General features: G+C 39.5%; 2 protein-coding genes across 2 annotated transcripts; one reads left to right on the top strand and one right to left on the bottom strand.

Annotated features, from left to right (window-relative positions):
• The first annotated feature begins 480 nt into the window (after positions 1–480).
• On the top strand, positions 481–15,449 carry Remo (Remoulade). Its single transcript, XM_074099458.1, has 9 exons — positions 481–945; positions 1,821–1,886; positions 2,227–2,442; positions 3,065–3,942; positions 4,446–4,588; positions 5,458–5,619; positions 6,080–6,308; positions 6,981–7,106; positions 7,462–15,449. Exons 1-9 carry the CDS (start codon positions 698–700, stop codon positions 10,284–10,286), a joined length of 4,893 nt encoding a protein of 1,630 aa, XP_073955559.1. The 5' UTR covers positions 481–697; the 3' UTR covers positions 10,287–15,449.
• Positions 12,780–26,197, bottom strand: LOC141436465 (uncharacterized). The gene is made up of 6 exons (XM_074099459.1): positions 25,804–26,197; positions 24,225–24,535; positions 19,426–19,549; positions 17,929–18,043; positions 16,801–16,989; positions 12,780–15,753 (listed from the first exon to the last, which is right to left on the bottom strand). Exons 1-6 carry the CDS (start codon positions 26,011–26,013, stop codon positions 15,629–15,631), a joined length of 1,074 nt encoding a protein of 357 aa, XP_073955560.1. The 5' UTR covers positions 26,014–26,197; the 3' UTR covers positions 12,780–15,628.
• Positions 26,198–26,240: the final 43 nt, after the last annotated feature.

The following is a 26,240-nucleotide window of genomic DNA, read 5'->3' as shown; positions in this document are numbered from 1 at the left end:
TAGTTATTGTGATCCCAGCTTTATCTTGCTATTTGACATTTGACGGACTGATTTTTGGGTTGCCACAATAAGGTTTGAATTACGTTGTTAGAATTTTACTTACGTTAAAATTTTGTCAGTTTTTAATGAACTGCAGGGCTACTAAGAAACTCGAAGTTCGTATCGTACCGTCCCTATTGCTCTCGTTTTAAATGGTATAAGTGTCAGAGGGACCGCACGGCACGAACTTCGAACTTCGAGTTTCATAGTAGCCCTGCTGACATTAGACGACAGACAAATACATTTTTTACGGTTGTGTAAGTTTTACGGTAGCAAGATGAACATTTACTTATTGACTCACAAGCTCGTTATAATATTGTTCAATAATAAAAATTAATTTACAAAAGCTTTACGTATTTTTTCCATTAATTTTGGAGAAGCTATTTTTTCAAATGGCAACTCCAAGCAGTTGATCAATCAGTCAGTATCGTATCAGTCGTCAAACAAAATCATTGAGATGTCGGGAGCTTTTTCATTTCTATTGTTTGTTTATCTACATTCGGTAAAGAAAACAGCTACATGATGAGAAAAACTCCCGTTTAGTTCTATCCAGTGACCATTTGCACACTTCTTGTGCAGAGTTCAAAGTGAAACCTGACATTTTATAAACGAAAGTATTTGTGAAAATGTGATTGTTCCTCATATTTGGCTTAGTGCCATGCGATTAATGGGTGTTTTAACAGAAATAGGTATAATGAGGTACTCGGTGCTTGTGGTATTGTTGGTTTGGGTGCGCGGCGCGGTGGGGAGCTGCCCGTCCTTGTGTTCCTGTAAGGGGAACAAGTCTGATGGTCCTGAAGTGACGCCAGGGGAGCCCCTGAGGCTGCGCTGTGGCGGCAGCCCCACGCAGATCACGGAGCTCAAGGAGATAGATCTGAGCAAAATCTGGAGTGCTGTTGTTAGTTTGTAAGTCATGTTTTTGTTTCTAAATTTCCACAGACTGGTGAACTACTAAAGTAGGCTAAAGATTTTAAATCATATTTAATTTTCGATTTTAGATTGTTTCTTATTGTGTACTTGTAAGATTTTTTCAATTATATTAGAATTTTGTACTTTGTTTAAAAAAGTAGCACTATTCTTTTCTGTGGTAAAAAAAACCTTACTGTTTTCATAATTATGAACACTGCCGGAATTTTATCATGTCTTACATTTAAATAGAAGCTCTTTGTGTTGAGAAATGTATATCACTGTACTTGCATTTTTAGTTACTTAACATGCTTGTCTAGTTTATTATTGTGACTTTCCACTGAAAGTGCACTTGTCACAACTTTGTAGAGTGCATTCCATGAGTTAATAACATGATAGGGTAAAAAAAAAATTAGAACTGTTGGCACTTGGTTGCCTGTTTTACATGTTGATGGACTGTACACCTATAGGCGCCCAAATACAAGGCTTAACAATGCTTAATAGAAAACAACGGATCAACTCAGAATCATTTGTAGCTCTCAACCTTGATGCTGGCAAAATTGTCCCATTGGATAGACGCCATTTATAAAAAAAAATGCTTAATTGAAACTAGGATTATTCACAGTAGTTACTTTGGCAGTACAAAAAAGGAGAATTATTGGTATGAAAAGGAAGCAACTACTATGAGTAATCTGTCTCGTTCATGTTTATGGAAAGGATTTTTAAAAATTACTAGTTTTTTTCAACAATTTGTTGTAATTATAAGGAAGCTAGCTTTTACTCATGGTTTTTACTTGTGTGATTAATTATACATCAAGTTTTGCATTTATGGTATTAATAGGATGTAACTAATTAGTTAAATTACTTTTTTTCAGAAACATGTCCGGCAACGCAATTAGTACTTTGTCAAGGGATTTACATCTACCTAATCTACAAAAACTGTGAGTTTTTTCATTATTTCTTGTTTTCATGCCACCCTTGTTAAACTATGTCTGTCACAACTTTTTAGTGTAGCTTGTTGCCATGGTAATGTGTTCCCTTCAGTAGTGATTCTTAAAAGTATGATTACCACAATTTTTTTATTTCCTTTTTATTCTACGATGCTGTGGTTTACAATATGTAATTGTAGCAAAATAATATAAATAAATAAATGAAATACACCACTTAAAATGAGAATGTGACAGTTTTAAGTCAATTCCTTCATGGTTCATCTCTTAAGCATGCTAATAGTAAACAAACAGTTGATTGACCTTTGTATAATTTCCATATATTCTCTTACAGTGATCTAAGCAGAAACCAAATAAACCTGATAGAATCTGACGCATTCTACAACATCACCAGTCTGCAGCGGCTGGATCTCTCCTACAACCAGATCAGCTTGGTGTACAAGGAGATGTTTAAGGGTCTGGTGAACCTGGAGAGGCTCGTGCTAGCGCATAACCTCATCTCTGTGCTCGCGGTCGGCACGTTTGATCATCTTGTAGCGCTGAAGCAATTGTAAGTACCGGTTATGTGTAAGGCGGCGTTTCTACCAGAGATGTGCGAGAAATGTGTTTTTCATGAACCAATAGAAACCTCCTTGCAACACATCCTCGCACATCTCTGGTGGAAACGGAGCCTTAATGGTGATTTAATAATAATAATATCTTGGGACAAATTACACCAATTTAAATTTAATCTGTATTTAAGCTCATAAGACAAGTATAGTAAGTAACCTAGCTACGAACTGTAAACAATGATGCTCGCAACTTTAAGATAGCTACGTCTATGCAACAAGATTGTGTAAAACTACGCTGACGCGTTTCGAACACAGTCAGGATTCATCATAGTGCTTGAAATTTTTGGATTTTATTCCTATCCCGTGGGAATATAGGGATAAAAAGTAGCCTATGTGTTATTTCAGAAGACCAATTATCGCCACACCAAATTTAATTTAAATCCGTTCAGGCGTTTTAGCGTGAAGCAGTAACAAACATGAACGCAAATACTCAAAAACTTTTATAATATAACATTAGTAAAATTACTTATAAGATAATAGATAATTGCTATAAACTATTTAATTAGTTTTGCACCTCATAAGTTTATCGACTGTTACATATTTGGACTATATTTATTACAGAGACATAACCGAAAACCAGCTGATATGCGACTGCGACCTTCTCTGGGTCAGGGAATGGCTTCGGAACACCAGCATCAGACTCGTGGGCAGTCCCAAGTGCAAGTTCCCTGAGAACCTGGCCACAAAAAACATACGCAAACTGAACATATACCTCGACATCTCCGCCTGTGGCAGCGTGCTGCCTCTTAACACTCTTATTGTTCGACCAAGCCACGACCAAGTAGTATTCGAAGGGGACACGCTAACTCTCTCCTGCAACGCCCCCTTTGCTTCACTCTTAGCCAAATATGAGCTCAAATGGGTGCATCCGATGTTAGAAATCTGTGACGTTAACATTACAAGCACAGACATGCTCGAGGATGGCCTAGCAGAAACCACGGTCTTCTTCCCTAATATAACGAATCATCACATGGGCAACTGGACGTGTATGTACACAGACACAAGTCATATAAAGCATAATCATACTGTGAAAGTTTTGGTGTTGTCGAACCGGACACAGTATTGCATGACGAATTATACTATAGATAATAAAGGCTTATACTCATGGCCGCAGTTGTTGTTGAATCATACAGCTGTAGTACCCTGTAGGACTGGTGAAGGGTTTGCCACGAGGTACTGCCATGGAAACGCTACCTGGGGGCAAGTGAATACTACAGAGTGTTTGTACATCAGCAATGTTACTAAGTTGCTGCAGCAGTTTGCGCTCCTTAATGTTAGTCTGGTTCAGTATTCGGCGCTGAATGCCACGGACAGACTGGCCATGCTGATAAGAGAGAAGACTTATCCGTTAGCTGAGATAGAGGATCCCGATGATGTATTGTTCATTGCGAAAGCTATTAAGAACTACATGCAGTATATACCGGAGGAAAAGGAGTTGGGTAAGTTTAATTCAATTGCTTGTAAAAGGAAAATAAAAATTTGTTCATAATCTTTGTTTCTGATGAAAATATTTTGTTATGTTTGAATATTTAGGTACTTGCACTAAAAATCCGATTATGATTTGTTACGATATCTATTTTTTTTGTATAAATGAAAATGAATCGCCAAAATGTATGTACACGCATAACTTCCGAACAACGCCACCAAAGTTTGTGTTAAACAAAAAAAAAAAAACGAACAGGGACAAAGTCTCAGGCACCAGCTAGTGTGATATAAATCTTAAAGTAGATTTGGTTCAATCATCATTTTAAAACCAAAACTAGAACATTACGAAAAAAGCAGACCAATCGATTTTATACATTTGAAGGCACTGACATCACCGACGCGCCTACAAAAAATTGTAAAATAATGTATTGCCTACACCGGTACGTTTCAGGATAGACGCTTCACAGACAAAGCATGGTATGTACGAGCCTTAGTCTCATAAACATTTTTTTTTCAGGGTCATCCCTCTTGGACGTTATAAGTTCAGCGATGAACATCACCCCGTCGGTGATGGCTCGCGCGGAGTCCAAGTACGGGGCCTGCACTCAAATGGTGCGCGCCGCCGAAGAGATCTCTCACATCAACAATAATAAGCAAAAGGTAAGATTTTGGGAAAATGATCTAAGAAATCAACTAGTGTTCATCTTCAGAGAGAGATTTTTGTTTATGGACCTCCGCAAAGTAACGCCTGATTTAATAAACTTTTTCTACAATATGCTTGGAAATGTCCGCCAAACTGTCGCAAACAAAGTACACGAAGTTCTTCCTTTCCTTATAGACTGCCACAAATTAAAAAAAAAACACTTTTCGGCCGGCGGCCGAGAAATTGTAAGAAATTGTATTACCATGCAGGTTTTTTACTTTTTAAATTCACGTTTTGACTATGGTAAGTTAATCTTAACAGCCTGACGATCAAATTCCTTCTACCTTTTTAAAAAAAATCCTAGTCTACGGTTCAATTTAGGAAGAAACAGCGTCTTTAAAATTGTCTCGAACAGTGCCATTGTTTTTTTTTTTAATTTTGAGTTCAAGCACAATTTAAGATACCGAATAAATGGTAACAGAAGAAAATGGATGAAGTAACTAAAAAGCGCTCAGTAGCGCTTTAAACTGTAATTTAGTTAGGTATACTAAGCTTCATCGCATTTAACTTTTGTTTTATTAAATTATTATTTCTACTGAAATGGAATTACGAGTCGTGTCGTAAAAAAGAAAAAAACAAGTATCGCGGGAAAGTATAAGGGCAACTTTTTAAAACCGTGCCTGAGCATTTAATTTAATATTTTAACGATTTTGCTTTATTTCCTCGCATTAAATATTGGAGAAAAGTACTATACATGCCTCAGCGGAAATGGCGATTCGTGGATTCGTATTTATTGACGGACTCAGCTACGCTTCGTCCGTCAAACTACTCATCCACGAATTGCTGTTTCTCGGCCTCGGCAGTAATGTACTATTCCGTTGTTCAGGCGAACCTGGCGGTGGAGAGTTTCCCGGTGCGCGAGGGCTTCGGGGGCGTGACGTGCGTGTGGTACAGCGCGGCCGCGCGTCGTCTACACTGCACCACCACCAACCGCACCGTGGCGCCGCTGCTGACCCTCGCCGCAGCCCCCATACACGCCAGCGTGCAGGTAACTAGGGACGCGACGTGCGTGTGGTACAGCTACTACATACACTACACTGACGCGTTTCTAACTCGATCAGAGTTCATCCTCAGCAATAGAACCGTTCACGATGATATCAGATGTTAGTCAAACGAACAACAAAAGTAAAGTAAGTTAGGCAAAAAGATCCAACTCTCAACAACTCAACTTTTTATTTTGGAACTAGTTCAATAGCAACAAAAGCGAAACTAAAAAATGTCATGAGAGTGCTTTCCTTCCTTATTCTTTTTGTTAATATACGTCCAATTTGTCATAGAAAATACACACATCTAACATCTGGTATCATAGTGAATGGTTGTGTTGCTCTGAGGATGAACTGATTGAGTTCAAAACGCGTAATTGTAATGGAATATTTTGAAGACAACCTTTGCATATTTTACCTTCGCTGTAATATACGGAACCTTCTAAAAACTTAACTTGATTCCAGATCCCCCAATCCCTCCTCTACAACACCCTGGAGTCCGGCAGCCTCCTTCAGTCCAAGCCACACGACTTGGTGGTCGCGGTGTATTCGGACGCGTCGCTCTTTCCCCTGCTGCCCGCGCGGCCCGAGGGTCCCTCCCGCGGCCACCGCTCCAAGGACTATTACGGGCGGAGTACGAAGCGTGAGGACATGAATATGGAGATCACATCGCCTGTCATCGGGTTTCAGTTGAGTGAGTATCTGTAGAACGGTATCGAACTTAAGAGAATTTAATTTTCATAATATTGTCATATATTGTCAAATATGATTTTACGGCTTTCCAGCTTTACTTATCCTACTAATTCTATAAATGCGAAAGTTTGTGTGTATGTTTGGTACTCTACACGCTAAAGCGGCTGGACGGATATTGATGACGGATTTGAACTTTGCTGCATCTTTGTTAACGACCCAGGTTTGACTCCCAGCTCCCAGCATACCTTTTTTTTCTGTGTTTTGTTTATTTCGCTTACTCGTACAGTCCTGTGATTTAAATTATATTACGTCTATTCTATAGGACCGAAAGCAATATTCTAAATTCGAACCGTCCGAATTTCGACACAATCTACTGGCGTGATGATCAAATTGCTGTCGAAGTTTTGGTTAGAGTGTAGGTACATCTACATCGTCACATTCGTCACAGCCTGTATCATAGTTTTCTTCCATGACACGCCAGCGAGCTAGATCTTCTGCTCTCCTCATATCCTGTCACTCAGTCTCCGCTCATAAACCAGTCTACCGATTTGATTTTGCTATAAACTTTTTACTTTGGTCCTCTGACACCACCTTTCTGGATACCTCCTATTTGTGGTACCCGAGGAGTAAAAAAGTTTAAATTCTTTAATCATAATCTTTGATTGTTGTTTAGGAAACGGCAGCCTTTCCGGTGAGCTGTTGGAGCCGGTGATAGCGACGGTGCGGGCGGCGGGCGGCGTCGGCGGCCGCTGCGCCGTCTGGGACACAGCAACGCGTCGTTGGCACCACAACAACACTGGTCAGTCCCATACAACAGCGACCACATCACTAATAATAGAAATTGAAACGTCAGACGAGCGATAACGCGACCATAGATACGGCTGAAAAGCCACAGCCTCTCGCGACTTTCCAGCAAATGGCTGAGAATCTGTGGGAGATAAGGTACCCCTCCAACCCTCTCCGCCTCATAATAAGCTCTAAGTTTGGGGATGTGCAACCGGGTTTTTCTAGCTGGTGAGAGTGCCACAGGGCCCTCCCTTCTCAGTAAAAAATAAGCGTCGAATATCTTCTGATACTACTGGCTAAATACATTTTTTTTAGCCAGGAATTTACCCAATTTTCTACGACGTTAACAAAACCTGTCTCTCTTCCAGACTGCAAGATATCCCACGTAGTGAACGACATGATAATAATAAGCTGCACGAAGCTAGCTTACGTCGGTATACTGCAGAACGTCGAAACAGGCATCTACGGCGCCCGCACCGACGGCGCCCGCTTCAAAGTCTCACACCCGGCCGTCTACGTGGGAAGCCTCATACTCATCGGATGCGTGAGTTGCGCCACTCTCACATACATCATGTGCTACCCGGCCATACAAATGGCAAAGAAAACCAAACATGCTCTCATAAACACCTGGATAGCTATAGGATTACTATGCTTCTTGTACACTCTAGGCATCTACCAAACGGAAGAAGTCAGACTCTGTCAAACGCTAGGCCTCCTCATACACTATCTATCCCTTTCCTGCTTACTGTGGATGTGTGTGTCGGCTAGTAATATGTATAAATGGGTGACAAAGACGCACAATCCTGTCAGGACTCCTGAAGACGATATACCGCCCGATGTTCCAGTACAGAAACCTATATTGGGTTTGTATTTAGTTGGGTGGGGTATAGCTTTGATCATATGTGGCATTTCTGGGGCGGTTAACTTGAAGGATTATGCTGGTTATGCCCAGTGTTTCTTGAGTACTGCCGCAGCGTTAAGTGCTTTGTTCGTGCCCGGCGCGATACTGCTTATATTCTTGTTGGTACTGTTCCTACTCATTAGGTGCACTATAAGAAACATGAACGTTCAGCTGTCTGAGGGGACGCAAGCCACCGAGAACGTTGATCTAGAAATGTGGGAGCCGAATCATACCAACGAAAACGCAGAAAGAAGGAGCATTAAGTCTGGTGTAGACTCTGAAGTAGACGACGTTGAACATACGCCTATAATTCAACTCCGAGCGCAAGTAATAGTGCTCTGTCTATACATGTCTGTGTGGACGTGTGGAGCTATAGCTGTATACAGACCGTTACCAGCCTATTTGCCGTATCAGGAAGATATATGCAGTATTGTTTACGCGGTATGCGCAACGATCTTAGGCACTTTTATACTGTTCTTTTATGGTATAGCGAGGAGTGACGTCAGAGCCCAGTGGTCTATGATGCACTGCTATTTGCAGAAGAGTAAGCAGTGCTGTAGGAACAGAAGCGTCTTTGATTCTAACCAACAGAATTTACCACCCAACCCTGTTGCCGCAGCGACTTTGAACATCCCCAATGATAACAGATCTAGATCTGGAAGTAGGAGCTCCAACAGAACCAATTCAAAAACGAACAACAGTGGCACTTACAAAGGTGGAGCGGAGCTAAACGGACAAACGTTGCAAAAGGATCTACTTAAAAACACGAACGGAAAATCGCCAAATATCAATCTAGTGGTGCTACACAGGCAGCAGTACAGATCAAACAATTCCATGATGACATACCCAGATAATTCAACTATAGGCCCAGAGGTGTTTTACAATCCTAATCAGATGAATGTTGCTAAGAAGTTCTTTAAAAAACAAAGGCAACACATGAAGAGGAATTGCCTCGAGCTGCCCACAAGGCGAGATTTTGACAACGATTCTCATATATCTCTACCGTTGCCCACTAAAGAAGCATACAATGGCGTTGCTAATATCATAAATTCTGGCTCCAAAGTAAACAACACAAATATTCACGTAGAGAGATCAAATAACGGTATAAAGGAGACGCGACATGCTCTGAATCCTAACTTATTAGACGATGAGTCGAAAGACTATAAAAGCTATTCGACGGATCGTAAGTCTTGGAACAAAAACGACGATCCCAAATCAAGCCGACAGCAAGTCATGAATATTTACACCAACGTACCGGAAACACAAGTGCCGCAGCACCAAGTAGTCAAAGCCAATGCTCCTAAAAACTTCAATGTCCAACGGAGCAGCGTTTCCGAAGAATGCTTGCAAAGCCAAGCCAGCGATCAGCCGGAAATGCGCACCATATCACAACAATGCAGCTTAGAATACAGCTCCGCCTCCGAAATAGCTCTGCCGCACACTTGCTCCGACCAAACATTAAATACCCACTCAGAATTAACATCCCTACAAGAAACCCACAGCGCTTTATGCTCGACAAACGAAATAACAGACACAGAGAGCTTCGGGCAGTACATAGATTACCTCCAACCAAACAAAAACCAGGACGCAAAAGAGCCCGTTGACAAATCGCTGCAAGACATCTCAGAAGAATGCACGATGAACAGTGATGATATCAACCGCTCTAGCACGCCTCAAATCCTAGATGAGGCTGGTCTAAGCGAGATAGACAACTTGCTACAAAACCCTGATAATGTAGAAGCTTTGAAAGAAAAACTGGACGATGATAAAGAAGAATTCTTCGCTGCTAAAACGACGTATGATTTCGAGACTTGCAGTACGAACGCGAGCGAACAAGGATTTGAGAACGAAAGCGATATCTATTGTCCTAACTATCAAATGTCCGAGGTTAGCATAAGAAGCCATGGCTTGTACGCTCCTTCGCCATCCTCCATGTGCCCAAACGAAATCAGTTTTAGCAACGAGGACGTTTCCAACATAGAGAGCCAGTACGTGAATTATGACCCTGCATGGCGCAAAACGATAAAAAGCAATCCTAAATTAGGTAAGTACGTACCGACTCCCGCCGTGAGTTGTCCTGAGGTTAACCGAGAGAGTCCTGTGTCATTTTCTAGTGATATAGATGAATTGTACACTCAAATTACTAGTAGGGATAAAGATAGGACGCCGAGGAAGGACCAGGGGTTGGATGTGACGGTGAATAGCGATATCACTCTCAAACCTACGGATAGCGACAGTTGTGTGAGCGAGGCGGTGTCAGATGTAGAAATAAAGGGCGAAACGACTGTGTAGGATATATAAACGCCAGTATTAAAGGTAGCAGCTTGTACAAGTGAAATGTATTAAGATTTTATATGTGCTTTGACAGAGTCTCCTATGGGTATTATAGTTTACAAATAAAGTTGGCGCGTCGTGTATAAAGACAGACAGGTCTATTTGACATGTTTACATTAAGACGAAGCATTCGATTTTGTGCCAATTTTTCTTTCAATATTGAGCAAGCTAGTATGCGAATGAAATTGTTAACGTATTTTTTTTATGGTGTGTAAAATGCACCTTATTTCCTTTATGCACCTTCTCGTTTAGGAAAACAGGGTATTTAGAGATCTCTCATATATGGGCATATCCCCTAACGACCACACGAGTTCCTTTATTTGCGATATCAGGCGTTACGGGAACATGAAGAAACACCGCGACGTCCACTGGCCACCCGGGGCTCCTCTCAGACACCGTTAAGGCTTCGTCCTCCCTGCCTTCCCCTGTTGGTGTCGGATTTTTTAGACATTTACACCTCGTAGCCCTCGCAACGGCCCACGTTTCTGCCGCCTATGGGCCAGGGTTACGTCCCTCACGTCATATTTCATCATCTGCTAATGAGGGTTTCTTGACAGGCGAAATATCGCTAGATGGCGTTAGTATCGTGAGGTCTGTTTGACATTACAGTCTTGCTTGCGATTGGCTCATGTAGTTATTTTAACCAACCACAACAACAAATGTCAAAGTTGCCAAAAATAGATCTTACAATACTAGCGTCAACTAGGCTGGCGCTGGAACAGATAAAAATATTCTATTTTGCAAATGATAAAAAAAAATACCAAGAAATTTCCAAGGATGATAGTGATAGTAGTGTCATCTAGCGACAATTCGGTAAATGAATTTTTAATCAGACATTTAGTTTACTTTTTCGGATTCATTTTATTATTATTGGCATAGAAATGCCATATTCCGCATACAAATAGGTATATACGGATGCCTCGCCTTAATGTATATCAGGTTCTCATTTGTCAGTTGAGATGTACATATCGTCACTCACATTGAAAATTCTCGTATCTCAATCTATGTGTCAACAGAATTGTCCCGTGAAATAATTCATTATGTTCACTCAGAAAAATTATCGATTTAGAGGTACAAGCTTTTTTAAATGTAGTGACGATTTCTCTCTTTAACTTTTTGTGGTTTACCTGTAAATGTTTTTAATATTGTTAACATGATTTGAAGAAAATACGTAGGTACTTAAACAGTATGCCTTAAAATTATGCCACAATACTTCAGCATGGTAGTTGGTTTAGTTTAAGTGAACATCCCTGTAAACGTTTTTTGATGTGTTTGCCAAATGTTCAAAGTGTACCGCGTGAAAGGTGTGGCTACATTTTTAATAAATCTGATGAAAACTTTTACCCCCACCCAACAAGCCCCCAACTATATGCTGAATTATTGTGGATTTAACTTTAAATTAATGTATTAATAATTCTTAGTTTTTGGGTTCTAACATATAACAAAAAGAGCAACAGCGGTGTGACAAGCCACAAGAACAATATTGATTATTAATTTTCTAGAAAAACATTATTAACAAATGGAAAGGGGATATAGAGCTAACGTATTATAGTGCCATTAATATAAGTTTGTATAATGTTAGTATAAGCTGTACATTCGTTTATATGTAAATTAATTTATTACTAAGTTTATTTCTGGGTCTGAAAGATATATCTGAACGTGCGTGCAAACGGAGGCAATCGCCGAAATGCCGTCACATTTTACCTTATTATAACGTGAAATGAGTGAAAGGGACAAGTACTGTTTTGCAATATCTAGGTATTTTCATCATAGCAATTTTACTAGTGTTTCTTTCACTCGATGTGATGGTTTCTTCAAAATTGTATGTACTAATGTTGTGCCAAAACTACATATTGGAATGTTAAAACGTGATTCTTCCATATCTTTTGCTTCTGGCTTGATTATAAATAAATGTGATACAATAATTATTACGCAATATGATATGCAGGTGGTAGGACCTTGTGCAAGATCCGCCCGGATTGCTACCACCATCTTGCTCGCTAATCCTGCCGTGAAGCAGCAGTGCTTGCACTGTTGTGTTTCGGCGTGGAGAGTAAGACAGCCGGTGAAACTGGCACTTGAGGTATTCCATCTTAGGCCTCTAGGTTGGCAACGCATCTGCAATACCCTGGTGTTGCAGTTGTCTATGGGCGGTGGTGATCTCTTACCATCAGGAGACCCACGTGCTCGTTTGCCATCCAGTCGAATAAAAAAAAATGCATTTGAGTCTTCCCAGCGTATCTTTTATTAGGCCTGTGCCCAGCAGTGGAACGAATATAGGCCGGAAATTAGATGCCTCTGCATACTTTGCCCTGCCCACGATATCTTCCTGCCGCCCAGTGTCCTATAAATAGGACTTAGTGTAATTTGACATCCAACTTTCATACATAAGTGACATAAAGTTACACGTGTTCATAAAACAAAAATTTACTTGGGCCGCAGGAGGCTATATTTATTTATAATCAAGCCATAAAAATATTCCGTTGTAAAACTAACCTAGCATATGAATTTGACTGATCTTAAATTATCCCGCCTTACCTACTCCCTTCTAGTCTTCAAAGGGCTTTTACAACATAAACAGTGTTATATGGATTTAGTGGAAGTGTTATGCTGCTAAAAAGTGTGCCTCAATCGATGTTGTAATAATAAGGCCTAAATTTAGTTGGCGTTGTAATGTATCGAATGGGCGATAGACGGAAGCCATATTTGTTTGTGTATTTTTTTTTATGGTTAGCCAGGTTGACAGTTGTTTATAATGGAATATAGATATATAGGTAGCTACGAACAGTGTCGAGGCAACTGAACCACGTACCAAGGTGGAAGTTAATTTTACGATGATTTATTTGGGAAATGTGCTGAATTTAGGACATTTGTAGCGAAAAGGTGCATCCTGGCATGCGATTCAGTTTCTTCGACTATAGACATATACGTACATAGATATTCCACTACACAAAAAACTAGACACGCACATTATTTGCGACACTTATAATATGAACTGACCAAAAATTTTGTTAGAAAATCTGTCAATGCTATAACCTTTTCTATATCATTGTTACTTGGCCATAATATTTGCATTTATTTACGAGGTGTTATTATGTATAATGCCAATCTGTATAATGTATAATAAGGCCATATACACTACTGAGAATAAATAGGGACCCTTGGGTTTCATCGGCAATACCCAAAATAAAAACATTGCGGTTTTATTCTAATACAGAGTATTGCATTGTATTGAAATCGTAATATAAAACCCGGATTTGGATAAGAATTCCTTTAAACTTAAATACATTGTACCTTTAGAATGAAACTAGAAATATATAGATTACAAAAACGAACTTTTTAAATAGGATGACAATATTCCGAAATGAGTCAGTTTTGTTCTAAAGATGCGACATATTTATTTTACTGATAAAACTCAGGTGGCCGCTAGTTTCATTCTAGTAATATATTATTGATATTAAATAAATTCCAGCGTAAATTTTATTATTTTATGCAGTGAAAGATGTATTTAAAAAAAGTTGAAATTAATTGTAAATTGGTGAAGTCTATCCCGTTTCTTGCATTAGGCGTTGTTTACACGGTGCGAGAAATACCATTCGCACCGTGTAAACAAGTCTTTAGTAGATTTAAATGCGTAGCTATTTTGTTGGCATTCGAGCTATTGTGATACAAGAGTCTTCTTTGGCGCAGTTTCATGCGCATCCTGTAGCTGACGAAAGGGGATTTCACGCTGCGGTTTATATTTCTGTAATATATATATACAGTGGCGGACTAAGCCCGTCAGAGGCCCGGGGCGGCAAAGCTGAATGAGGCACCCCAGCTTTAAAAAATGTAGTTTAAAAAAAATTAGGTACTAAGCACATTTTTAAAGTCTTGTTTAGGACTTGATCAGGGGAACGAAAAGGCATTTGGGGGCCCTTAAGACCGGAGGCCGCTCCTTCCGCCCCTCTGTTAGTCCGCCACTGTATAAATATTCAAGCCTGTTTTAGCTTCTACACATTTTGTAAGATGTGGAAATGTGTGTGATCTCGGTATATAAATGAGTCTTGAATTATATATGATGGAAAAATATGAACTGTAGTGTGGACTCTCCTTAATAAATTTCAAGAACTATTGACATTTTGTGAATATATTATATTGATAGTGAAAATTTATAAATGGTTAGCTTTTGTGGGCATATTGCGAATAAAAATGCATTTGCACGTATTTCTTTGGTTTTATTTTATTAAAAAATTGATAGAAAATATATTATTCGATTTCATTATCTTTGGTGGCAGATGATGACTTGCATTTAGTTTAGGCACTCCAGGCGGTCCTTGAATGTGGTGGCATCATTCGGGAAGACGTTGGTGAACCATAAGCCATAGGATTGAGGTTAAAGTAACTTCTCTAATGTGACTGCTATTTTTGCTTGATTGATAGTAAATTAGTACGTCTTTCGATCAAATTTATATTAAGTTGACGCCTCTGTGTACTATACAGTCAAGGGCAAAGATATCGACACGGCCAAAGTTGCAAAAATATGTATACACGGCCTTAATGTTAAGTGCATGAAGTCGTGTATACATATTTTTGTAACTTTGGCCGTGTCGATATCTTTGCCCTTGACTGCACATAGTAAGACAGAGGATTCAACAAGTGTATAATAGTCTACTCCACATTAAACGGCCGACTGCACTGAGTAAATTTCTCTATAATATTTAGATACTTAACATTTATAATTAACCCTACATTGGTCGATAGTGACAATAGAAATAATAACTATTCTTTACATCAATTATAAAAAATGCTAGTAACAAAACAGAAATAATAATTGTTCACAACACGTTTGGTGTCCTAACATACATAATACAGATAATGTGATGTTTAGTAACAATTTCATTAACATAAAAAAATCAAAACCAGTAAACTATCTTTCAATAGCTTCTTTTTTGATATAATAATAACCAATATTCATTTATATCACGCAAAATTAACAAATATACCTACAAATAATTTCAACAAATAAAAGACACAAATGAATTTCCTTCGGGATGGTATTCTTCAAATTTTACTGGGACCAAACACCAAGAATACTCCCCCCTCCCCCCAAATAGTTTTCAAATCGGTTCATAAATGACGGAGTTCAGAGATGACAAACTTAAAAAGAATACAACCGAATTAAAAACTCCCTCCTTTATTGAACTTTTGTGAAGGCATGAAATAGGTAACTTTCGTTCCGTGCGTACCTGGATAACACGATTGTACCTCGGTTATTAGACTTATTAGACTATAGTATAGATAGACCGGTGAACATAAAGCTAAGCCTGGGTTGGTAGTACCAACCGCGCCGTGAGCTCCCTGCCGCTTCTAACGGCTCCGAACACTCTCCCCATCAGTCCTGCTTTGGGAGATACTTCTTTTTCGTCTACAAGTTTCTCTTTTGCTGCGGAAAATAAAAGTACCTAGGTAAAGATTTTTTTAATATAAAAGAGTTTAGAAAACGAGCAAGGGGTTTATCAGAGGAGTTGTTAACCTGCTAAAGTATAGTGTAGGGCCTGTAGGTAGGGTAATGATATAGGTCAGTCGGGGTCGCGAGCAGGAATTGGAGGAGAGCTGAAGATCCAGCTCAGTGGCGTGCTATGGAAGAGATTAAAGACCAGCAGTAGACTGTCCAACTTACGACGCAGAATCCCGGGCAGCTGCGTGTCGGCGGGGTGAGGAGTCGCGAGAGCTGAAGATAGAGTTCAGAGGCGTGCCATGGGTCCAGCAGTAGACTGTCATCAGATGAACTCACGGTGTAGGAATTCTAAGGATCCCAGGTAGCTGCGGGTCGGAAGTCGTCACGAGCCGCAGATTGGAGGAGAGGTGAAGCTCCAGCTCCGTGGCATGCCATGGGAGAGGCTTATCTCCAGCAGTAGACTGTCCAACTCACTTTACGGAAAGTCGAGTAGGATACATGGAAGCTGTGGCTCACAACGTGAGATGCCGTGAGAGTTGAAAATCGGACTCTGTGGCGTGCTATGTAAGAACCCCAGGTCTAGCAGCAGACTGTCATCAAATGAACTCACGTTGCAGGAAGTCGAGCAGCATCTCCGGAAGCTGTCGATCAGCAGCATCAGGAGTCGTCAGAGCTGAAGATAGAACTCAGTGGCCTGTCTTAGGTCCAGCAGTAGACTGCCATCAGATGGACTCACGTTGCAAGAAGTCGAGCAGAATCCCCGGCAGCTGTGGATCGGCGGGGAGTCCTCACGAGCCGCATATAGAAAGAGGAGCTGAAGATTCAGCTTCAATGACCTACCATCGGCGGCATCAGGAATCGTGAGAGTTGAAGAAGTCACGTGCCATGGGAGTCTTATGCCCAGCAGTAGACTATCATCAGATGCACTCAAGTTACAGGAAGTCGAGTAGCATCCCCGGGAGTTGTTCGCAGCGAGAGGAGCCGTGAGACTGAAAATAGCTCTCCAGTTGGCCTATCATCAGAAGCACTCACGTTGCAGGAATTCTAGCAGGATACCCGGCAGCTGGGGGTCGGCGGCGTGGGGCGCGGCCACGAGCCGCAGCGTGGCGGCGCCGCAGTAGCGTGCACTCGACACCAGCTGCGCGGCGCTGGACTCGCCGCCCACCAGCAGCGCCGGCGCCGGCAGCGGCGCGCCCGCGCGGATTGAATACCACGCCGCGCCTGCACCAATACGGATTCATTATCATCATTCATCATTATATTAGCCGCAGGATGTCCACTATTGATGGAAGACCAGCGCTGTATCCATCCCAGGAGTCCGCATTTATACTGAGGCGGGACCTTTTTGCTCACACATATATGTCTGTAGGGCCTGTGGCAAATTTTATCATGGAGCCCTGAGTTTCTTAAAGTTTATAATATTCAATAAATATAATATATCGACTAAAGAAATAAAATATCGACTCATAATTTTGATATTATCTCTTGCTTTAGCAGGGTTTTTTGTTGATTTTGTGGTGGCAGTATTGTACTTACACTGATTAAATAGTACATTGTGTCTTAAGGGCGGTAAACAAGGAATTACGAACGAGAGTAGACTGAGGGCTTTAATGAGTCGATGTTCGTAATTCTAGTACCGCTCGTGCGACATACATTGTTTTTCATCACATTTGCGAGTAAAATTTATATTTATAAAAGAAAAACTAATATTTTTTCAAAAATTGCCGATACCGCTGACTACGCTCTTGGCAGCGCCAGCCTCCGCGCCGCCCTCCCCCCCCCAGCCTGACCATGCGCCCGACGTGCTCCTGCACGCCAGCACGACCAGCACGCCATGCAGTATCACACTCATTGACCGACCTTGGGCTTCATGACATGAAAATTAGTACGCGCAATGACTCATTTACCGACCACGGGTTTCATGACAAGCACGTTAACGTCGAGGGTTTTATTTGGGGGGTTGCAACCAAGGTAGCCTGCATGTTACGACACTGTTTACGAGCAAGTGTGATGAAAAAAATGTTTTCATGCTTCTGACCAAATTATATTTTTTTACGATCAGAAAGGCCTCTAGTCTAGATGCGCGCGGCCCGTAGCATTTGCTACTCTTGCTACGTGGCTAATCCATCTCTCTTGGCTTGATCTCGTTCCCGCACTCACCTCTAACGTAATGGAGCGCGCCGTGCCAGTCCCGGGCTCTAGTGCTAGCCCAGCGGCCGTCCTCGCAGCCCTGGAACTCCCCGTCCGCCAGCCATCGCTCGGGGAAATACGGCCACTGAAAGATTAGATTAACAGATACTTATTATTTTCTCTGTTTAGGGTTCCGGAGCCAAAATGGCAAAAACGGAACCCTTATAGTTTCGCCATGTCTGTCTGTCTGTCTGTCCGTCCGTCCGTCCGTCCGTCCGCGGCTTTGCTCAGGGACTATCAATGCTAGAAAGCTGTAATTTTGCACGGATATATAAGTAAACTATGCCGACAAAATGGTACAATTAAAAATTCAAAAATAATTTTTTTTAGGGTACCTCCCATAGACGTAGTGGGGGTGATTTTTTTTTCCCTCATCCAACCCTATAGTGTGGGGTATCGTTGGATAGGTCTTTTAAAACCATTAGGGGGTTGCTAAAACGATTTTTCGATTCAGTGATTTGTTTGCGAAATAGTCAACTTTCAAGTGCAAATTTTCATTAAAATCGAGCGTCCCCCCCTCTAAAATCTAAACCGGTGGGTGGAAAAATTGGAAAAAAATCAGGATGGTAGTAAGTATATCAAACTTTCAAGGAAAACTATAACGGCTAAGTTTGCTTGAAAATTATTAGTAGTTTATGAAGCCTAAGGTATTAAATATACCTAAACTTGGAAGATTCCGTATAAAATACGAAATCCTTAGAAAAATATTTATTTATTACTTTTTTTTTTTCGTTATGGCTACGGAACCCTATTTTGGGCGTGTCCGACTCGCTCTTGGCCGGTTTCTTTAATCAAACAGCTTAAACCACACGAAACGTGTGGTTTGCCGAAATAAAGTTTCAATTTATTATTAAAAAAATAAAAACGGCAAGTGAAAATAATCTATCTAAGTACAGGAGTGAACTTCGTTATAAGTCTACTATCGATCTATATAAATAAAAATGAATCGTTAAATGTGTTGCTAAGCGCAAAACTCGGGAATGGCTGGACCGATTTCAATAATTACTTTTTAGTTGCGTTCGTTATTGTCAGGAGAAGGTTTTTATGGAAGAAAATTTAGAAAAATTACAACGGGGGCGAAGCCGCGGGCAACAGCTAGTAAAAATATATGTAATATGGACCATCTAGAAAACTTAAGGTACCCAATTATGCCTTTGTACTACCGGCAGATTGCTGACTTCGGACCATTTCGTGATATGGGCATTTTTATTTTATTTATTTTTCCCATGTCACGAATAAACTTTTCTTTCATTCTTTCAAATGTTAAGCCGGATTTACCGACGAATCGGATGTTGCTTCGTGACGCGTAAGAGCGGTATCGGTTCACGGGTTAACGATGGATGTAGGCAGCTTTCAACCGAAGCAACTGGAGGTCTATGTCCAACAGTGGACGTCCTGCGGCTAATATTACGATGAAGGATGGTAGTAGAAGGATGAAGTATGGCGGCAACAGCGACGCCGACTTACCTGTATGAAGTGTAATGCGCTGTGGCAGAAGACAGCAGGCGGGTACTGCCAGTAGAGATTCGGGTGCGGCGCGCCAATCACGCAGAACTTGCTGATGAGAGACGTGTGACAGTGTGCCAGGTACCTGTAGACCAGAGGTTCCCAAACTTATTTCGTCTAATGCTCACTTTGACCGCCCCCCTCTCCAGCGCCTACAAGGGGGCGTTATCGCCCACTTTGGGAAAGACTGCTGTAGACAATACGCAGGAGAATAAATGGCCTGCTTATAAAGTAAATAAACCATTTATTTGAACGACTTGCCTCCTCCAGTAAGGTAGTGGATCCCTTACAGTTTCAAAGATGTTTATAAAGCCTTTTGGTATTTGCCATTGGTATGCAGAATGGGAAGTCAAAGTCAAAAATCTTTATTCAATGTAGGCTATAACAAGCACTTATGAATGTCAAAAAAAAACTACCGCCGGTTCGGAAAAACCTCTGTTGAGAAGAATCCGGCAGGAAACTCAACGATGTATATTTTTTTAAACAGATTTACAATATTATTAAATGATATCTATACATCACAAGTATTTAACACAACTTTATTTTTAACACAGTAGGTTCGCTATTTGAAGGGATCGCTAATGCGGATCGGAATTATTTCCAAATATCCCTGTTCATGCATGATATACTTACCCCCTTATTCATAAACGACAATCAAACCTATTTTAGTTAAAATGCCGCTAAAATTCGTTTGTCCTTATCTGTCACTTTGACATTTGTATTTGTTAGAAAGGGACAAAGCATTTGTTAGTTAACATAGGCTTGTTAAGTTTTATGAATAAGGGGGTTAATCATTAACTTTATAATACGCCTTAGATATTAATGTCTTCTTGACAATAGATCTGATCTGAGTAATGGGGAACACAGATTTTCTTTTAATAAATTTATCGTGATAATTTGTGATGCATGACTTTTAAACAAACTGTTGAATAAATCTCTTATTTCTCAAATCCATAGTTTTGTTGCATACCACACAGCCGTTGCGATTTCGAGATTTAATCCAGATTGCATGGGATTATCGGAATAGAACGTAGCTTAGGTATGTATTATTCTGATGTATGAGCTATATTGTTGTAAAGTTTCTTTAAAATCCATTCAGTAGTTTTTACGTGAAAGAGTAACAAACATTCAAACAAACTTTCACATTTATAATATTAGTGGGATTTATCTCGAATACATATTAAAATTCCCAACACCTATTCAATTAACGTTTATCAAATAAAAAAATAACCTAAAAGTAAATGTGAAATTTTTTCAATTTATAAATATCTTGAAGCGCCGGCCGGTCGATAATTTTGTTTGTCTCCATAAATTAAGATAACTTGATTTATTTCAAACGAATTATTTCCATATCTTATCTCCAGACATTGTGGGCTGTAAATTTGACTAACACGACGATGATCAGATCAGTTACACGGACTTCGAATATCGCGATAACAGAAGGATGTTAGTAAAGTAGAAGGGTATGTAACCAAATTGGATTAAAGATTTATTTATTTGCCAACATGACCAATGCCACGATCAGTGCCAATATGACACAAAAAAAGAACACGCAAAATATATTCTATATTCCTCTTCCATTTACGCTTTTGTCGGTGCCGGTGGAGTAACCAAGATTGGTTTTTGGAGTATTTTTTGTCCGGGTGAGCGGTTAGTTCCGAATTGTTCCGATGGAGTGTTGAAAGTTTCTCGATGAGGGCTAAAACATAGATGTCACTAGTGACTAAATAAGAAACAAACAAGCTGAGATATGTGGTGCCGTGGTGCATAGGAGAAATTTGTGTCTATATATACTCCTGTCCAGTGGTAGTGTAGGGGTATAGCACGCAGCACGAAATGCTGAGGACCTGAGTTCGATTCCCAGCGCTGGTCTCTTTTTCTGGTTTTTCTGTGCATCTATGTTTCACTTTGTATTTTCGAGGTGAAGTAACCGTCACTCCGCACGGTCTTTGGCCAGCTGTATACGACTCGAGACCCACTATCTCCTTCACCTGGTCAAAATAGGTCAATTTTGACCTTCCTCTGCCTCGTCTGCCTTCCGCTTTTCCGTCCAGCAGGTTTAGAAAGAAATTGTCGCGTCGTATCAAGTGTCCTATCATATGTCCCCTTCTGCAATTTATGGTCTCCAGTTCTTTTCTTGTTGACTAGCTATAAGACGTATTTTTTCTTCTTTTAAATGGCCATTATATTGAATCCATTATTCTTTTCAAGCTTTATGGATTAGTTTGATGGACTTCGGATATCGTGAGATAACAAAAGGATGTTTGTTTACTCATTCGTTTCAAGGTAAAACACCAATTTAGTTAAGTAGGTACGGTCAAGAACTTTAATTCATGAGCCATGGAATCATTTCACAGTAAATGTCATAATGACATCACATCAATTAACAAGGAGAATCGTAATGACTTTTCCTTTGAAAAGGTTCCATGGTGGCTCATGAATTTAAGTAGACATTCCTTGAGGAACACCGAGGGATTTTTCAAAATTCCCACGGGATAGAGAGCTTGGGTCCCATTGAAAAACAGCGTTGCGGCTTGCCGTTACATTATGCTGAGTGGGGCCCACTATATACTATTCGATGTTATTTTTTTATTCTTTCCATCTAATATATTTTTATGTGTATTGAATATGTGTAAATAAATGTTTCTCTCTCTCTCTCTCTCATATAAGTGGCTGACTTTTGGCCTAGGTAATATATTTTATTCTATCAAAAAGAAGTTTAATTAAATAAATCAACCTATTTTATATAGCCTAATCAATCCACTTTAAGCCGTCTCCTTATCGGGCACTGGCCGGACAGTGGCCACAATTTTAAGCATACTGCTGTCCACATAGTGCAGCTATCGATGGATTTTCCGCGTAACTGACCACTTTCTACCTATGTGGCTTTTGCCTTTAATACAATACAATTGTAAGTTGATATTTTATCGTCATATTAAAAACGTTATCGCTCGCAGTAATTTATTATTATTATGCAAACGCTTACCTAACCGTGCATTGACGTCTTTCAGTTATCTTGAACCTTTAAACCTAGCCTAAGGTTTATAGGTTAAATATAGATAAAGGTAAAAAGTCCATTTTATGTAATTAGTCAGCTTTACCTGCGACTTCGCCCACGTAAATTATTAGGTTGTTGAATTGAAATTTCGGGGTGGAAAACGTGTAAAGTTTCATGTCTAGAGTCTAGACTAGTCTGGCCCTAACCTACGAAGTGCAAAAATCGAACTTCGTATGTTGCCGTCCAGCTGATGCTTATGTCATTTAATACGCGAGTGAAAGAGGCGGTGCGATACGAACTTCTATTTGCGAGTTTCGTAGTAGCCCCTCTAATCCAGTGGGAATATCGAGATACAACGCAGCTCCTGTTATTCTGCTGTCTTAAAGTGAAAGAGTAACAAAAAAGAAACACAAAATCTTTCGTTTTTATGAAAACAATAATTCAATAACACAACTTCTTTCGTGTAAATAAATTTATCTGTTCAACGGTTCAACGGCCTGTTGATTTGTCACGGATTAAAATATTGCAATGGCAATGATTCAATGCGGTTCGCGAAATAGGAAATATTATAAAATATGACTGTGCGGAATGTGTTAATGCATTCGGAGTGATTCATGTCTATTCAGTAAAGCCAGTAGTCCTCGGAGCATGCGGACAGGCAGACAAATGTCGTATTATTAATCTTTTGCAGCCTGATGCATTATATTCAGGGTTCTCTACCTCAAAAAGGATGGATGAAATTTGTAATTTTAGCAGGAGCTTTTCGGAAAACATCGGGGTGATTTTCACGTTCCACGTTGGGTAAGATCTCGTAGAGAGCAACCCAAAGGTGGTATCTAATCTAGGAGTGTGCAGTGAAATGAATGAAGTACTTAGCACCTTCTCAATGCACCGTTTTCGGGCGATATATGCGAATATTTTACTGGTCAAATGAAGTTAATGTCTATAGTAGTGGCCTATCTCTTACTGTTTAAAAGGAATCAAGAATGATAATAATTTATAATGCGCGGTAAAACAGATTTATGACGTAATAACTATATGAACTTTATTAAAGTTCGTAACTAAATTGTTTTTGATTCATGTGTTTTGTTTGATTGGTATGGATGTTTTTTACACAACTTTAATGAAACCTCACCTCGTGGGTTTTAGGAAATTCCACGGGATTTTTTGCAAAATCCCGTAATTTAAATTCAACTGCTGGTTTACGCGTGCAATGCCGAGGGTAAAGGCTAGTTAGTGAATATAAGTTTAAGAAACATCAGTTTAGTCTGTTTTCGTTTTTTTATGCAATTCCGTTTTGAGGGAACTATTTGGTGAAAAAAACAATGTATCAGTTTTGCATGTTAATTTGTATGTTATTTATTAGCCAATGAAAATTTACAGCGTTACAGTTTATTTATACCAATGTACTGTAAATTTAAAGACATCAAAATAATCATAATATGTAGGTATGTAATAAAAATTCCACATAATGATTAATAAAAAAAAAAAGAGTTATTTAGGAATTTTATGTTACGAGTATGTGTTATGAGGCAGAAGTTGTAAATAAACTATTGATTGGTTAAATATATCTATTTTTTATCTTTGCTTAAGGTTTAACGTAGGTAATGGGACTAAGAAAAGTATCACAACATTAGCGTTAAAATACTGTTAATAACTTGCCAATATTCAGAATCGAAATTACAAGGACAAGTTACTCCTAGTATGAAGTTCAATGAAAGTAACCCAAATTTTTTCTTGTTCATTTAAATTTCTAACTCACCAAGCCAGCATTCCTCCAATTCCAAACCCGATGACAATAGCAGGGTCATCATCCGTAACCCCTAAAGCTGCCATCACCGTGGCCAGCTCCTCAACAGCTCTTGGTGGAGTCAGATCACTCCGGCTCCCCCCCTCGCTGGCACCCGTTCCCCTGAGATCAAGGGTGACAACATGATGACCAGAATCCGCCAACCGCTTCACTGCGTGACACCACGTTGGACCCCAAAGGTTCACAGTATCTGGTGCATCACCAAGAACTAACACTATTTTACCAGACTTTGGTCCAGTTTCTACATAGTGGTATTTAACACCCTGAAAGAAAATATGAGTTGTAGGGGCTATTTCACCACCCATTGATTAATTTTATTTGACAGATAAATGTGATGCCATCTCTGTCTATTCAAACAAAACATAGACGGCATCACATTTATCTGTCAAATAAATTTAATAAATGTAATATATTCATTTGTTGCCTTTAAAATTGTCTCGTTATTCTGGCTTATTATAATGTTCCCATACTATAGGCTTCTTAGAATTCAGGGGACTTCACAGACACTATTGGATTTCTTCGCTGGTCTGGGCAGTATTCCTCAAAATGTTTTCTACTTACAATGTTTACCTTCACCTTAAAGCTCATGGTAAATTTCAAGGGTCTATATCGACTGGTAGAGCATTGTTAGTCATAGCGCAGAATAAATAATGTCATAGTGTAATATTTGCCTCAAACTCTTTTTTCTCTGAAACCATTTATTTTTCAGAATTGTTATAAACAAACCTAACCTAACCTATAGCGTTTTCCTGTAGAACCATTTAAAAAATAATGAAAAATGTATGGTTTCAGCGGGAAAAAAAAATTATGATGGGTGTTCGAGTGTTTTAATTGGCTGTAGATTTTGATGTTGTTTTCGATTATTTGTTAAGAGTTCCTGTATTTCTACTAGATAAATAACTTAAAAACTATATCAGAATATTCGGCCATTTTTACAGAAAAGTGTCTAGATCAATGAGGTGGTTGAAACGCTTGAATAATCGCCCACTATCCCACTAACAATAATTATAAGACAAACATTACATTATGACTCATAAAATGGTGGCAGTTGAAAGGATACCAAATTTCAATTGTAATTTCGCACAATAATTCTGAAGAACTCAGAGCATGGGCTCAAACCTACTTTCTGCTTGGGAGGCTATAGGTCGCTTCCAAAGCTAAAATTCAAAACTAAAAAAAAAAAAAAACATTGGCAGTACAATACGATTGGTTACACAATTACACACACAAGTAAATTAAAGTTTTAGCTATCTAGCTAATAATAGTATTTTTACAAATGAGGGTAGACACAGAGTAGTTAAATATTATTTATTTATTTATTTATGAATTAAGTTATACTGTCATGTAAAAGCGAATGTATATTTTTTTATCATAAAAGCTACAAAGGGCTTGAAATGCAGCTTTTGAAGTTTGTTTACTGATTACAGATTCAATTTAAAAAATTAAGTAAAAAAACAAGCCTAAACTAAACTTCAGCCACTGTTACCAAGTGTGAATAATTTAATTACAGAAAAATAAAAAATATCCTTACCATTATTTTAATATAACAATGCCGACCTATGGACGAGTCAACCGTTAGTTCAATTTGCGAATTATTTGTCGTTATTCTTCGATGTCCTTTCCATAACCTCTTCACAGAAATTTGTATCAGTTGCCAAATACCGATGAAAAAACACTTCAGTACTAGTTCAACCGCTTTCCACCCGGTAACTACTTCCAAAACTTCCTTCTTTGCACCCATCACTTATTGTATTTTTTAAAATCTTATTAAGTCTATGTAGATAATTTAGATTGTTCAGTAATTCAATGACGCGTAAGTGTATCGCACGATAAACTCAAAGGTCTCCGTTTAATTGATATTGCGGCGGTCGGCGCATTCTTATCAGTTTTTATCAAAATATTTTTCGAAGCAAACTGACAGACGAATGCGAAGTGCGTGCAACTGTCAATGTCATGCGTGCACAGTTT

The sequence above is a fragment of the Choristoneura fumiferana genome, chromosome 16 (genome assembly GCF_025370935.1).
Source record: "Choristoneura fumiferana chromosome 16, NRCan_CFum_1, whole genome shotgun sequence".
NCBI lineage: Eukaryota > Metazoa > Arthropoda > Insecta > Lepidoptera > Tortricidae > Choristoneura > Choristoneura fumiferana.
The sequence above is the reverse complement of the archived record's forward strand: the minus strand, read 5'-3'. Positions and strand labels throughout refer to the sequence as shown.